Below are 14,344 nucleotides of genomic sequence, written 5' to 3'. Positions count from 1 at the left end.
GCAAGGGCGGGAGACTTGTAGACAAGTTTTTGCATTCCGGAAGACATGTTTGTGGTTGATGGTTCGTTCGGCTCGGTGTTAGTTGTGTTGTGAGGAGTATCGTTGTGTTGTGAGGAGTATCGTTGTGTTGTGAGGAGTATTGTGAGGGCGTTGGGTCAAGTTGAGTGGCTGTTAGTGGTGGAAGACTGGAGGGCTTTGCGAAGAGTGTTGGTGGTGGTTGGGTGTGCTTGAAAGGATCTTGTGTCTTGTATCTGTCTTTCAGCAGTAGGGTATGTGTGGTGTATCTGAGAGACGAGGAATCTAGGAGAGGGGAGGAGACAGAGGGCATACAAGTAGCTGTTGTCTGAAAGCAGGTCCTCCTGAACCCAAGAGACCATGTGTCCGGCAGAATCGCTATTCATCTGGATTGACCCACCTGAACCAGCTATTGATGAGGATCAACTGACCGTTACCATTCATTGCACCGCCGTTCTACCATGCATTGCGCAGGCGCCGGAGAGGGTGTGGCAGAATTCGATGGTTCACCCACCCGAAATGCTGCAGATCAGCCACGATAGGGATCCACAGCGTCTCATTCAGAGCTTGCCGTTTACACCGGTCCCCATTCTAGACCATGTGTCTCTAGTACCTCAGAAACACATGTCATGAGTCAAGGCTTACTGACCCCTGTTTGCGAGTCAAAGGTGGTTGCAAAGCTCCGAGACTGAGACTGAGAGAAACTCTATCCGGTGGTGGTTGCACACATCGGACAAGTGTTCCAATTGCACATAGTTGCAAGGTTTAGGCCGGAGTAACTGGGCGTGAGGCGAGTAGATCTCTTCAGCGGGACAAGGCTGAGAGCCGCAGCTAAGTCACGTGGTCTGGCGTTCCCCGCGCGTCGCATCTCCACACGCCGGACGCGTCTGTTACTCCTCCGGCGCGTCTTCCACTTCAAGTGTCTGTGTTGAAACCTCCAGCTGCCATGGAGGCGCAGCTTCTGGATGGGCTCAATGCAGCTCAGAGGGCTGCCGTTACTTCTCCAGCACCGGTGCTACAAGTGCTTGCGCCACCAGGGTCCGGGAAGACCAAGACATTAACCTGCCGAGTTGCCTACCAGATTGCCCACCATGGGCTCAATCCTCAAAATGTCATTTGTTGTACATTCACCATCAAAGCCAGCCGGGAAATGCGCGAGAGATTGAGGGGACTGGTCGGTTGCGAACTGGAGGCTAAGTTGGTTCTTGGGACATTCCACTCCATATGTCGACGTTACCTGGTCGCATACGGTCACCTCATCGGCATCCCAAAAGCTTTCGGCATCGCAGACTCCTCCGACAGCCTCAATATCATCAAACGCATCATCAAACGGCTGAAACTATCAATCGAGCCGAAGGCTGCACGATCCAAGATTTCAAGTCATAAAGCAAGGGGGAAGACTCTGGAAGATCTGCCGAAGACATCACAGAAACATGTGGAAAAGCAGGAGTTTATCGCTGTATTCCACGAATATGAGACCGCCCTAGCGACGTCCAAACTCTTGGACTACGACGACCTCCTCCTGCGCTGTGTCGACCTCCTTCGAGCATATCCGGGTTGTGTGTCCAATGTCGAAGCATTATTGATTGATGAATTTCAAGACACCAACGTTGTGCAATTCGAGCTGATGAAACTCCTGGCGTCAGCTTCAAGAAGGATAACAATTGTTGGAGATCCAGATCAAAGCATCTACGGGTTCCGCTCTGCGGAGATTGAAAATCTGCGACGAATGAAAGCGTTCTATCCTGAGACTGTGGTCATCAATCTGGAAGAAAACTATCGTTCTGCATCATCAGTATTGCGACTTGCTCAGGACGTCATTGAACAGGACACAAACCGGCCCCCAAAGAGGCTGAAGGCTACCCACTGCCATGGCACCAAGCCTGTTCTTCGACGGTTACCCAATCCCAATGAGGAAGCTTTATGGATTGCCAGTGAGATTAAGAGAATGACGGTGATGGCCGGCGGCCTTCTTCTCCATTCGGATTTTGCTATCCTTCTGCGATCAGCATTTCTGTCATTGTTGATCGAAAAGGCCCTAGCGAGCTCTGGCATTCCATACCGCATGGTTGGTGGTCAACGTTTCTTTGACCGCATCGAGATTCGAATCATCGTTGACTATCTTCGCACAATCAGCCACCCAGACAACAACCAAGCATTCCTCGCCATCATCAACGTGCCATCTCGTAAGGTGGGAGAAGCGTCAATTGCGGAGTTGATCAAGCTTGGTGAAGAACGAAACCTCTCTCTATGGACAGTGGTCCAAAAGATCGTTTGTGGAGATCTGACACCGGAGAAGAAGCTCTCCAAACCTTCCGAGCAAGAGCTTAGACGCCTAGTCACCCTCATAAAGACCGCCAGGCAGAAGATGGACTCTATGATGCCTGCTGCGGCACCCAGCAAGTTGATTGATTTGGTCGTCAAATCTCTAGACTTCGAGAACTATCTGAAGAAGAAGTATAAGGATGATCATGAGGATCGACTCGAGAACGTCAAAGAACTTGTCACCCATGCCTCGGAGGTTCTGTTGCAGCCTTCAAATGAGGACCAGCTTGCCCAAATTGATGGCATTGAACAACAACCCTCGGACGGTGCTCACGAAGTCCTTGCCCAATTTCTAGCCAATATCGTTCTATCCACTAACGTAAACAACTCAGAGGATGGAAACGACAAACCTAGGGTCACCATCTCCACCATCCATTCTTCCAAAGGGCTCGAATGGCCCGTCGTCTTCATACCCGCTGTCTATGAGGGCTCCATCCCTCATTCAAGGGCGGACGACACGGATGAGGAGCGACGTTTACTCTACGTTGCAATGACACGGGCTCAGGCCCTGCTGACACTGACTTTTCCATTGACTCAGTCTCGAGACCAGCTGGAATCGAGTCTGACCCAATTTCTGCCCCCCAAGGTTCACCGCCATCTTGCACAAGTCGGCCCTTTATTCAACGATAAGACGATCGCCGATATCGCCAGCATTCTTCGACGCCCACTGCCATCACAGGAGGATCTTGTCAAAAGCTTGGAGGGCATCACCGGTGGTGATAGCCAAATCGACGATCTGTGGCCCAGTGATGGCAGTCGCCGACCTCTCGCGATGCTGCCTACAAATGGTCAAATGTTGCCAGATTTTGGAAGGCCATTGGGAGAGGTCCTGGCTGCTGGTCAAAACCAATGGTCTTCGAATTATCCAGCATGCTCAGAAAGTCATTCGCTAACCGAACAAAGCCGAGCCCATGAACTAGTCACTACCATGAACAACACTGCCGCATTCTCAACCTCGAGCATGTCTTTGGGCTTCACCACTGCCAGTTACCAGCTTCAAGCAAGCAATGCCGATGCGGCTACATCTTCATCCGACACGTTGCCTCCGCAGAAGAAGCCCAAACTTTCAAAGTCAACATCGGCACAGGGAAATATTGCATCGTTCTTCTCAAAACCTAATTCCCAACATACATTGCCTGCCGAGTTGGCTCTGCCCCAAGTTATGAGACCAACTCAAATGCGGCAGCCGCTGTCTGGGCCCACCCTTTCAGCAATGATTCCGCCCGTCCGCCGGGAGACCGGGGGGAGTACAATCCCTTCCGAACTCTCCTCGCACAGACTGAACTTTCGAAATGGAATAATCTATCAGGGACCAAAAGCTTTGAAAGAAGCGAGCTCACAGTCGAGATCCAAAGCTCGCTATGTGAATTTGTACAGTTCCTCGCCTCCCCCTCCCGACGTCGGAGACGAGGAGAACGGGGTACTAAGACAAGATGGTGGTGAAGCGGCGTCCAATCCGTCGGACTTTACGACCAGGGCGGCGCCTCTGACGAACTACATCCTCTCACGCCCAGCTGAAACGATGCACAAGACGAGCATCTCCTCTATAGGGTCAGCGGGGTACGTTTCCCGCGCGTCGAACATGGGAGCAAGACAGAAGACATTGGGAGTCCGACGGTCACTGAATGGGTGGGACAGCCGCAAGAACAAGTAATGTCGCAATTTCTTTACATTTTACATAGTATACGAAAAGCTGAGACCTGTTGATTTGGTTGGTGCGATATTTGGAGGGTATAGGGTCACGAAGTAACGACGGTTTCGGTGTTGTCGCTTTTTGTCCTCCGGGGTCCATGACCGAGCGCTCCTTGTTGGGATGGCGATGGCGATATCGTCCAAGGTTTCGCCGGAAGCCAGGTGTGGAACGGCAGGTAGATAGACATATTTTGGCTTGGTCTTCCGGCCACTTTGATCTGATCACTTGGTGCCTAGTTGCCACGGTCGTGATGGGCAGAAAACAGTGCACAGTGCGTTCCCTCGAGCAACCATGATTTCTCCTAGATGTTGTCCTTGGCCATATCTTGTTTTTCAGGTAGCGCGAGAACGTGCAGGAGAAGGTAAAAAAGAAAAACAGGGATACAGCCTACAAAAATCTACATTAGTAGTCAGACGGAAGAAGTCCGGAGTCTCGACCCTTTGGCATCATTTGATATTTGATGATTAATCCATGGCGTTCCAAAACATAGTCACTAGTAGTCACTCCATCCCCATCCACCACCTACAGTAAGCGAGATGGGAGTAAGAATAGTCTAACTACGTATTAGATTGCAAAAGGGGTATATAAATAGAAATAGCCTCCAAGCTCACACTTGAATCATGTAATTAAGAAGATATCAGTGCCATGTACAGAGTATATCTGCAACATACCTAGCTAGGTACAGCAAGATACTAGACATAAATACTGTTGCAAGGCTATCAGATGTATCACATCACATCACCCGTTACAGCTGACATGTGACATGATCAGTAGTACTCTCCAAGACATCTGAACGGGCCTGCCTTCTCTCCCCATGCTGCCCGCTAAAGTCAAAAATGCACACATAGACAGTCTATCTAGTCGTCGATATCTCCCTGACCTCCTTACATAGCCACTACGCCAAGGACCAGAGCACCGGCGCCGACAAGCGCCGACATGCTGAAGCCCATGCGGCCCGCGGCGCCAGTGTAGCTGGCGACCCAGGCGCTCGTGGTCGTGGTTGTGTTGCCTTTCGTCACCGGCACGACGGGGGCGGAAGATTGAACGGGCACGACGGTGAGGGTGGTCTCGACAGTTACACTTGCACTTGCACTCGGGGCGGCAGGGCTCGCCCACGGCCATGAAGCCACGGCAGCGCTTGAGGAGGCTGAGATGGTGGTAGCAGGTTTGACGGGCGCCGATGGGGAGGAGGAGGCCTGACCTTGGCCGTGACCATGACCGTGGCTGGTTTCGGTGGCGGGAGCCACAGGCACGGTGACCACAGGCACGGTGACCACGACGCGTGTGGTGACGGGCCAGCCGGGCGACGGGTAGATGGTGGTCACGGTCACGGGAATCGTGGGTACGGGCGTCTCCGTGCAGCCGCAATGTGTGGTCACCAACGTGGTTGTCTTGGTCGTGTAGCCTGTAGAACAGGGCTCGGTCCAGGTTTCTGAGGGGGAAAAACGTGGTTTGTCAGTATGTTTTAATGAAATTGCTCCCCTCTCCCCCAATAAATAAACAAATTGATAAGAAGCTGGCATGGGGTTTTGGATAACAGCAGTGCGGCACAGACTTGAGGACTCAAACTTACCGGTCAGAGTGATGGTCACGACGGCCCAGTCATCCCATGAAGCAGAGCTGGTCGTTGTGTCGGGCTCAATAGGCACCGTTGTTGTCGTCGGCCAGTCTTCCCAGACAGATGTGGGAATTGTAGTTGTGCTAGGTTCGGTGGTGGTGAGGGCACCCGATGTCCAGTCTTCCCACGTGTTTGAGGCAGTTGTCGTCTCCCCACCGATGGGCCCGATGGGCCCGATGGTCGGACTGGAGGTAGTTGTGGTCTGCCCGCCGATTGGGCCGACGGTGAACTCGGAGGTCGTCGTCGTGGTCGTCGTGTTCAGGAAGGGTGCAATGCTCTGGAACGAAGTGGTTGTCGTAATGGGCAATGTGCTCACGTAAGTGCTGGAAGTCACGGCCGCAGCTGTCGTCGAAGCCACTGAAGTTGACGCGGTCGTGGTCGTAGAACCTCCAATTGGACCAACTGTGTCAGCCGACGACGTTGTTGTTGAGCCCGCCGCACTGGTTGTGGTCGTGATCGCGGTCGAGGCGCTGGATGTCGAAGTTGTGGTGGTCAAGGCTGTGCTGGTCGTTGTAGTGGTCAAAGCTGTGGTGGTCGTGGTCGTGCTCGTTGTGGTGGTGGTTGCAACAACAGGTTTGGATTGGTAGACTCTGACATAGTTGATATCCCAGTATGCTTCTGCGAACTCGGCGGGGTTGTTGGCAACAAAGTTAGAGCACTTAGTTTGGCCTGTAATGGCGGCACATCCACCGGAGCTCCATGTAGCATCACCAAAGTCACCGCAGAAGGTAGTGTCGAAGACAATTTGGTGGTTGGCAAAGTTGGCATCGATGTCGCATCCAGGGCCGTTGAAAATCGACGACGGCAAACCCCACAGAGAGGTATCAGGGGTTCCTGACTGGATATCTGACGGGATGGATCCTCGAGGGAAGAACCACACCTTGATCGCGTCCGATGTCCATTCCATAGCATACACACCACCGCCGATGGCATTGAATGGTGAACCATAGCTTTGAGTTCGCGGATCAAACGCTGAACAACCTGCGCCGTTGTTTCCGGTGGCGCTGTCGTATTGGCAATTGTTGCCGTTGGAAGAACCTGTCATCTGGAATGAGCTCTGGGAGACTACGCAGGTGTTTCCCGTGTGCGCAGCGGGGAGATCTTTGGCTTGGTTGTTCGCGCCCTCTAATATATCGATCTCGCCATGATATGGCCAAGTTCCATCACCGAGAGTCCAAAAAGCAGGCCAAGTACCACAGCCTTGAGTTGTGAGCGTGCTGGGCATGTGCTTGATGTCGGCTATGAAGAGACCGTGGGTCCATTTGGCCGCGCTCTCAATCCTCACACTTGGTCGACCGACACCGTTGATCAGCCAGTAGTTTGCATCGCCGTTATACAAGTTGGTCGAATCGACTCTCATTTGAACAGAGCCACCATCGAAGGTAACAAGACCCGAGTTTACCGCAGTCGATTCACCCACATAACTATGTAAGAGTTAGACCTGCCATGGCGGGGGTAGTAGGTATCAAATGAGGTAGGTGATGGACGTACGTGACGAAACCATGGCTATAGTCGGCTCCCTACAAGTCATGTCAGCCATCAATCCAGCCTTTGAGAGCGCCACCTTGCACCCACGCTGTAGAAGTTGAATCCGTCGAAGAACGATGTGCCGGAATATTCGGTGTCCAAAGCATAGTAGGTATTAGAAGCCGCAGAAACAGATGCAGAAAACAAAGACAGGGCAGAAACGAGTGTGGCGCTCGACCTCAGAAAGAGTGATGAGGACGGCATGTTGAACGAGTGACTGGGGCGAGCGAAGTAAAGAGCGACGACGGCGACGACAAGCACGAGACAGAAAGGAACGGGACCAAGACAGAGCAGAACATGTTGACTATATCCGACTCAGATAGGGCGTTGCCACCATGCCCATGTGGGAGATTCTCTCTCATCTAGAGGGTCCCAAGAACGGCGCGCTCATAGTCCCGGCATCAAACGCGCGCCTTTCGGTCGAGGGACTCATAAATTTCGTGTAGGGAGATGAGCTGGCTCAGGCAGCGTCAACACTGGCGATTGGGACCAATACCGTGTAAAGCCAGTGTGCAGCCAGACACAAGTCTGGCTAGACTGGCAAAAACTGACACCTGCCTCCCGCCGTCAGTCAAACCCGTCGAAAATCGATCAGATGGTCGAGGCCATCGACGCCGCAATGGGGAACCAGGAAAATCGAGCAAGCAATAGTAAATCGTAGCGTACCCCACCAAAGGCTGAAGCTAAGCGAGAAGCCTTAACAGCGAGCTGTTCACGTGGGCTAGAGACACGCGGCGAGAGAGATGCTGCAAGGGGCCAGGGGAAAGGAGGCACCGATATACGGATATATTGTTATTACTGTCGTCTTTAATGTTACAATTAGGTTAAGGCTTAAGCGGCAGGATCCTGCGCTAATCCTCAAAAGGCCCCAAGCCGTCTCCTAACTAAGGGGCTGACCAATGGAAATGTCACCTTGCACCTAGTTGCTGCGCTAATTCCGAAAGCGGAAGCATTCTCATTTCCACCACGCTTACTGACAGGTCTGTCTCTCAACCGGGTGCGGATTTCTTTGGTCTGTGGCGCAGCTGGGCCTTGTCCAGGTCCATCTCGCAAATTCTGGTAGCGAACCGAGCATCGCTAAGGATGGTTTTTCTGGTATTAGTGATCCCAGGTGTCTGCAACACAACGGCCGTCAACGCAGTTGGCCCACAGTTCGTTCCAACGGTCAGCCAGCCTTCAAGCTCGGCATCTCCGGGTTACGGGTCCTCGACAATTTTCACTCCAAACGGCAAAGGCATACGTAAGCTGGTACAAGTAAGAATTACTGTATCCGTACACCGTATGCCAGAATGTTTACAATGTGAGGTGTTGACTAGGCTGCTATGAGGCGTCTTGCCGTCGGCGGCGCTTTTCTTTCGACTTGACGTCTACAGAGTCAGTAACTGTCTCAAGGCAAGCCGCGCAAGCAAACGTCGCTGGTCATCAGCAACCACAAGCGCCAAACCCACCAGCACCGGCACAGACCCCGAGATTGAAGACCGACGCCCCATCCATCGATTGGCTAGTCGGACTGGTCCTTCCACCCCATCTTACCACGAGGAACCGTACAACCTATTAGAGCTGCAGAAAGCTGCATGAGAATCGCAAGACCGTACACATCATCCTCATCCTCAGAAACAGCGTTCTTTCAACGCGAGACATAGACACGTGGCTGGAGAGATCTGGCTCTCCCCAGGCGGTCAGCATCTGTCTACTTCTGCCATAATCACTGACCTGAATGTGGTCGACGACAGGAACAAGAATTGGATTGGGAGGAATACACGCCCCAGCGTGTGATACTTGGCTCTGCAAATTCGACTGTTGGGGAAGTCCCGTCTACTCGATTTCCACAGTGCAGGATCTAGAGTACAATGCCATGATGTTCAGAGTAGATAAAGCCAGAGCGGGATTGGTTCAACCTGAGGCATGAGTCGATGCCTTCTACTCCCGCCATTAATGTGCCTTCGTTGTGCAATGTCTCCCACGTTGCCCTTCTGAACTTTGACACTCTAGGAGGGGTTTTTATAACACCCCTCCAATAAGAGATATTGATAGGGTCGTGAAGCAGGAGGAGACAGTGGGTGAGGTGGGCGCATCTCAAAAGTAAAGGATTGATAATAATGTTGCATCCAATTCATCATGTCGCTATCCTCAGAGTCGAGATTTGGAAGGAGTGTCTTCATGTACTGATGCTTGATGGACCCAACAACACCAGTCATTTTCGAACCACAGAGTAAAGGCGATAACCGCGGATTCCTAGTAGCTCGGGTACCAACCGGCGTTCTGCAATCTATGAGGACAGTCTCTTCCGCCCTTATTAGATTCACAATATTCTTCCAGTGTAAGTCCCCGTACGTTAGGACGGGCGGCTATCTGCGCAAAGTCTTGGGGAGGGCCCATCAATAGAGATCGGCCTAGCCTCCAAAGCCTCAGACATACTGCATTTCTTGACAATGAGTTTGTCAAGGAACGCTTCGGTGTCGGATCGGACGTCACAATCGCACAAAGGACTCGCGGAGATCGGATCGGGAGGTGGTTGGCTATTTAGACTGCAGAATAGACCAGGTAACTTTATTCCGCGAAGTTCTTGTAGGGATCCCTTTAGTTGCTTCTAGGTCTTTGGAGAGGAGAGGAAGCCACTTCAAGCTGAAGGTATCGAGACGAGTGCATTCATCAAGCAGACCACTCTGCCTAGACAAAAGCTAGAGCATCCATGTACTGGAGACAGTGTTGCAGAACGCAGTCTATGAGACTGGCCAAGAACAAAAAGAAAATGGTGCTTACCCGATTGATCTCTCACGGAGCCAGGAGATAGGACGTCTCACGGGGCCGCGTCTCCGGAGCTTTCAACTTCCAATAATTGCCCTCTCAGATGAACCTCTCATTATTGTTTGAAACCCAGTGTCTAACTGGGAGGGTACGGTAGGTACCTGAAGGTAGGATGTGTACTCCGTAAACGCTGAAACAGTGATGTCGCAGGCCAACGTTGCCGCTAGCTGTAATAGTACTAGAGGTAGTTGCCCCTCCTTCCGTCATTACCAGACACCGAAGCACAGAAGCGCTTCCATACAACACGCAGCTGCAGCTGCGCCCGTTGCAAGCCAAAAAGTTGAGGTTGGGCGCAGTTTCATGGCCCCCAGCCCCCAAGTACAAGCACATGATGTGTTGGGAGCACTCATGCAGTACTTTGACCTTTCGGGGGTCGTTTCGCTCCAAGCCCAGGCTTCCCCCATCTGATCTTGGACCACATGTGTCTTCGGGTTCCATGGCAAAAGCACCAGTTTTGCACTCTGCTTTGTTGTCCTATCTTTCTGCCTTGGATTGACTTGGGGGCAAACCTGGACTAGCCCAGTCAAGCCTCAAATCCCTACGGACCATCTTCAACATACAAGGCAAGGCGTCATTGTCATTGGCTACGCTGTCCAATCCTTCTGTTGGATCCTCTCTCCCTGCTGCGATTGCCCGAAGCCCACTGCATATGCGCCCCATGCCAGGCACCAGCAAGCCTCAGCCTGGTAGGTCAAACCTGATTCCAAGGCTTCAACCCGAACCACACCCTGCGCGCCATGTCACTAGATTAGGTCACATTTCGGCTCTCCGCGCTGAGCCTCGTCGAAGCGAAAGGTTGTCAAGCGCCAGCTCGCTCCCTACATATCTCTCTATGCCTATACCTCATCCTACTCGAGTCCTCTCAAGCTAAGCCGATCCGACCGGCGATAGACAATGCCGCCATACAGGGCCACGCTTCTAGGAAGAAGCCCAGGCTGGCGTCGTGATGAGAAGAACCGTCTGATTTTGTTGAGAATACCACCGCAGGTTAGTAAGATAGTTACCGGCGCAGATATCGCGATAACAGATATTTTCCTGACGCTGGATCGCCCGGCAGGTGAACTTGAACCCCACTCCTTTGGACGACGACAAGGCCAATGATGCTTGTCTCGACGGTGGTGAACCCACTGATATAAAGACTGCTATCATCCCTCTTCCAAAACCAGTCAGCTTGGTGGATCTACCTACCGAGATAATCCATGAGATCGCGAAGAAGCTCCATCCTGTTGATCGTGTGTGTCTCGCCTTGACATGCAAGCGTCTCGCCCTAGCAATCGTGTCTGCCCCTCGCCTCAGCCCAGCAACCTGGTCCCTCTTTTCCGATCAGCGCTTCGGATGGCTGCCCCCCGAATCATTCAGTCTCATTCTCCGTCTCGCACACGGTTGGATCCCAAAGGACAAGCTGCGGTATTGTTGGAAATGCCACAAGATCATGCCGCGCGAGGAAGCCTTCTTCCGCAGAAGGCTGACATACAAAAAAAACCCCAAGTGGAGCGTCAAGGTCAACCTTCCGAAACATGAGTGGGATCAGATGAGGAAGAAGGATAGATACAAGCACCTCGTCCAGACGTGGTGCACCTCTCCGGCCGAGGATAGCAGCTGTCTGTACTGTGATGTATGCCGCAACATGCATCTCGAAGCCAGTAACGCTCAACTTCCCCACCCGGTCGAGTGCCCAACGTGCCTTGAGAGAGAGTTGACATACGTGTGGCGGCCTAAGCGCAAACAATTGCTTCGGAGGTGCATGTGTGATCTTGTCAGTTTATGCTGCGGCCCGATCAAGTGGGTTATCGAGCGGATTGCAATCTACCTGCTTTCGGGCTGCTCTGCGGTTGTCAGAATGGTGTACAACCAAGGCTGTAGATGTTGGAGGGCGATCTACTGAGTCGGAAATCCCAGAATCCCGCTTCCGTGAGGGCCAGAGTCCTGCAGCCTCATGACAGAGTCGAGGCGAGGTCTTTTGTCTTTCTTGTGACAGCAGATAGAAGGTAGAAACATCCGTGGTGGGCACAGATGGACGAACCTGACATGACATTTGAGTTAGAACTACAATGAAATGACCCCTATGTATCACGTATCGTTTGTTTCCACTATCTCTATCGCCACATGACAAGGGTATCAACCGTATGGCGACCATCCGTGGCCCGCGCAGCTGCGAGCTGAGAGGAAACAGTTCATCTCTCTTGCCCCTGTCCGCCCGCTTCAAGGGCTCACACAAGGCTCACCTCACCTCACCTCACCTCATCAGGTGCAACGCTCTCTGATTCGTCATTATGGACTCGATGATTGTGCCCTGTTGTGGCGGCGTCATAGTATTTGGTATGTCCTCCTCCAGTGCCACTGCGAGGAGCTCCAGAGTCTTGATCAAGGGTCGAGTGGCTACTGGTAGCATTGTCGCTGAGGCCGGTGCTGCCAAAGCTCTCAGGTGGCACCTCGGGTTTGCTTTCGATCGGAGCGAGCTTATCACCGTGATAGCCGCTGTGTGAGGCCATAGCTGCCACGACGTCCGGGGCTACAGCCGAGCTGCGACGTCGAGTGGCTGCGTCGGACGCTCCGCTTGCAACTCCAGACACCGATCGTCGGTGGCGGCCGGCAACTAGGTCGAAAGGATCACCTGAGAGCTGGAAGAGCGATTGCTTCCGTTCGCGAACCTCGAACTGCTCGGCAGGGGTCATGCCAGTCTCGCCGACCCCAGTAATCTCGGCTTCTGCAACCGTTGCTCAGCTCAGTCCCCAAACCATGCGAAGAGGCAATATTTACTTGACACCCGTTTCCGTGAATAGTATGGGTCGTCTTGAGGCTCCAAGCCTCCCTTCCTGCTTGTGCTGAACTTTCTGACATCCACGCCGTTGACGCTGTACTTCCGTTGTCGGTTCTGGTACTCCTCATCTTGTGTTAGACCGGTCTGTCCGACACCCTCAATCTCAGCCTCTGGCAGAGAAGACAGTTAGTGTATGGGGCGATGTCTGCAACGGATAAACCCACTTGACAGCCGCTTCCGACTATAGTACGGATCGTGAAGTGGTTCCAGACCACCCTTTTGGCTGCTGCTGAAGCGCCTCACATCTGCTCCATTAAGACTGTATTTTCGTTCACGATTCCAGTACTCGTCTTGCGGCGCGAGACCAGTGAGACCGACGTCTTTGATCAGGTCATCTAGTTGGAAGATAATCAGCACTTGCAGACTTGACATCTGAACCTCGTATGTCAGACTCACCAGGGATGGGCTTGCGGTTATAATATGGATCTGCCGTTCCGACCATTTTGTAAGCTGGAAAGTGAGATTCTGGGAAGACCAAAATATCGAGGAGGATATGGAGCAGAACAGGAAAGGGAGATATTTATGAAGGTTCGAGCCAGGAAGTCACCCAGCTGAATGTTTGAGGGGCCTTAAGCCTAGCCTTCTGCTGGAGCGAGTCATCGAAACCACTGCAAAAGGCAGCTTGCCTACTAGTAGGGAGGCAACTTGGGGTATCCATGGCGAGAGTCGATTCGCAAACGCCAGGTAGGTAGGCAGGTAGGTTCTGTGAACGCGTTCTCCGGCACATCGATCGGCTGACCCTGGCTGATCTCAACATCGACCCCGCCCGTGGTCCTGAACAGGACGGGCGCTGGGCCAGGGATTTGGGCGCAGGAGCTGATGAAGGGACCTTAGCCTGGAGGTGAAAGGGCCAAGAAAGCCTGGGTTATTTTGGCGACGAGCCAAATGACGTAGCTGGGGAAAAGGTGGGTACGTGCAGTGGCAGGTGGCACCGGGCATCGCCCAATAGGGAACGGGCAATAGGCATACTCCTCCGTACATTTCCCATGCTCCCCGCACTTTCCTCGATTCGGCTGTCCTACTCTAGCTGCTGGTCGTCCTCGACCCCAGATGGAGGATGGAGTATCCGTACAGAGTACGGAGTAAGGTAATACACTTCATGGTCTTTTCCGTCCGTACTTGTCTCTTACTTTACAAGCCAGATGGCATCGAATGTTCTCAGCTCTCGATCAGCCTAACTTGGCCCCTTAGGTCGCGGCAGAGAGCTGAGAGAACAGGGAACCCTCGAGTCTCGCCCAAGTTTTCGGCCAAACTACGATACGATGCTCGGACCAGGGCATCCGCTAGAAAGGGCCGATTGGGATCACCAGCCAGGGTCTACGGGCCACCACCTAGGCCAGCAAACTCCTGGTTGGCTGACTGTTCTAATCGCGCAGTTTTCAGCGTCGACTTTCCTGGCCTGCAAGCCACGGCAAGCCCGATTGAGGAGCAAGGCCGGAAGGGTCAGTTACAAGAGAAGCAGATAACGATAAAGTTTGGGGTGTTCGTGGGTCAGTTGCAAAGAACAGCTTAGAGAAGAGAAGGTGGTAGACTCTAA

At 52.8% G+C, this 14,344-nt stretch overlaps 4 protein-coding genes across 4 annotated transcripts; 2 read left to right on the top strand and 2 right to left on the bottom strand.

Moving 5' to 3' along the window:
- Window positions 1-961: 961 nt before the first annotated feature.
- On the top strand, window positions 962-3,994 carry A1O3_07598 (uncharacterized protein; the record flags this gene model as incomplete). Its single annotated transcript, XM_007737706.1, has 1 exon — window positions 962-3,994. One exon carries the CDS (start codon window positions 962-964, stop codon window positions 3,992-3,994), a length of 3,033 nt encoding a protein of 1,010 aa, XP_007735896.1.
- Window positions 3,995-4,917: 923 nt separating this feature from the next.
- Window positions 4,918-7,382, bottom strand: A1O3_07597 (uncharacterized protein; the record flags this gene model as incomplete). The annotated part of the gene is made up of 4 exons (XM_007737705.1): window positions 4,918-5,438; window positions 5,607-7,075; window positions 7,143-7,171; window positions 7,227-7,382. The coding sequence occupies 4 exons, from the start codon at window positions 7,380-7,382 to the stop codon at window positions 4,918-4,920; spliced, it is 2,175 nt and encodes a 724-aa protein (XP_007735895.1).
- A 3,649-nt stretch (window positions 7,383-11,031) lies between these two features.
- On the top strand, window positions 11,032-11,865 carry A1O3_07596 (uncharacterized protein; the record flags this gene model as incomplete). The annotated part of the gene is made up of 1 exon (XM_007737704.1): window positions 11,032-11,865. A coding segment is annotated over one exon (834 nt), but the record flags the coding sequence as incomplete, so codon positions are not given.
- A 352-nt stretch (window positions 11,866-12,217) lies between these two features.
- A1O3_07595 (uncharacterized protein) lies at window positions 12,218-13,249 on the bottom strand (the record flags this gene model as incomplete). Its single annotated transcript, XM_007737703.1, has 4 exons — window positions 12,218-12,693; window positions 12,747-12,917; window positions 12,972-13,142; window positions 13,204-13,249. 4 exons carry the CDS (start codon window positions 13,247-13,249, stop codon window positions 12,218-12,220), a joined length of 864 nt encoding a protein of 287 aa, XP_007735893.1.
- Window positions 13,250-14,344: the final 1,095 nt, after the last annotated feature.

Source organism: Capronia epimyces (genome assembly GCF_000585565.1).
Source record: "Capronia epimyces CBS 606.96 chromosome Unknown aczIQ-supercont1.6, whole genome shotgun sequence".
NCBI lineage: Eukaryota > Fungi > Ascomycota > Eurotiomycetes > Chaetothyriales > Herpotrichiellaceae > Capronia > Capronia epimyces.
Note: the sequence above shows the minus strand (reverse complement) of the source record. Positions and strands in the feature narration are given on the sequence as shown.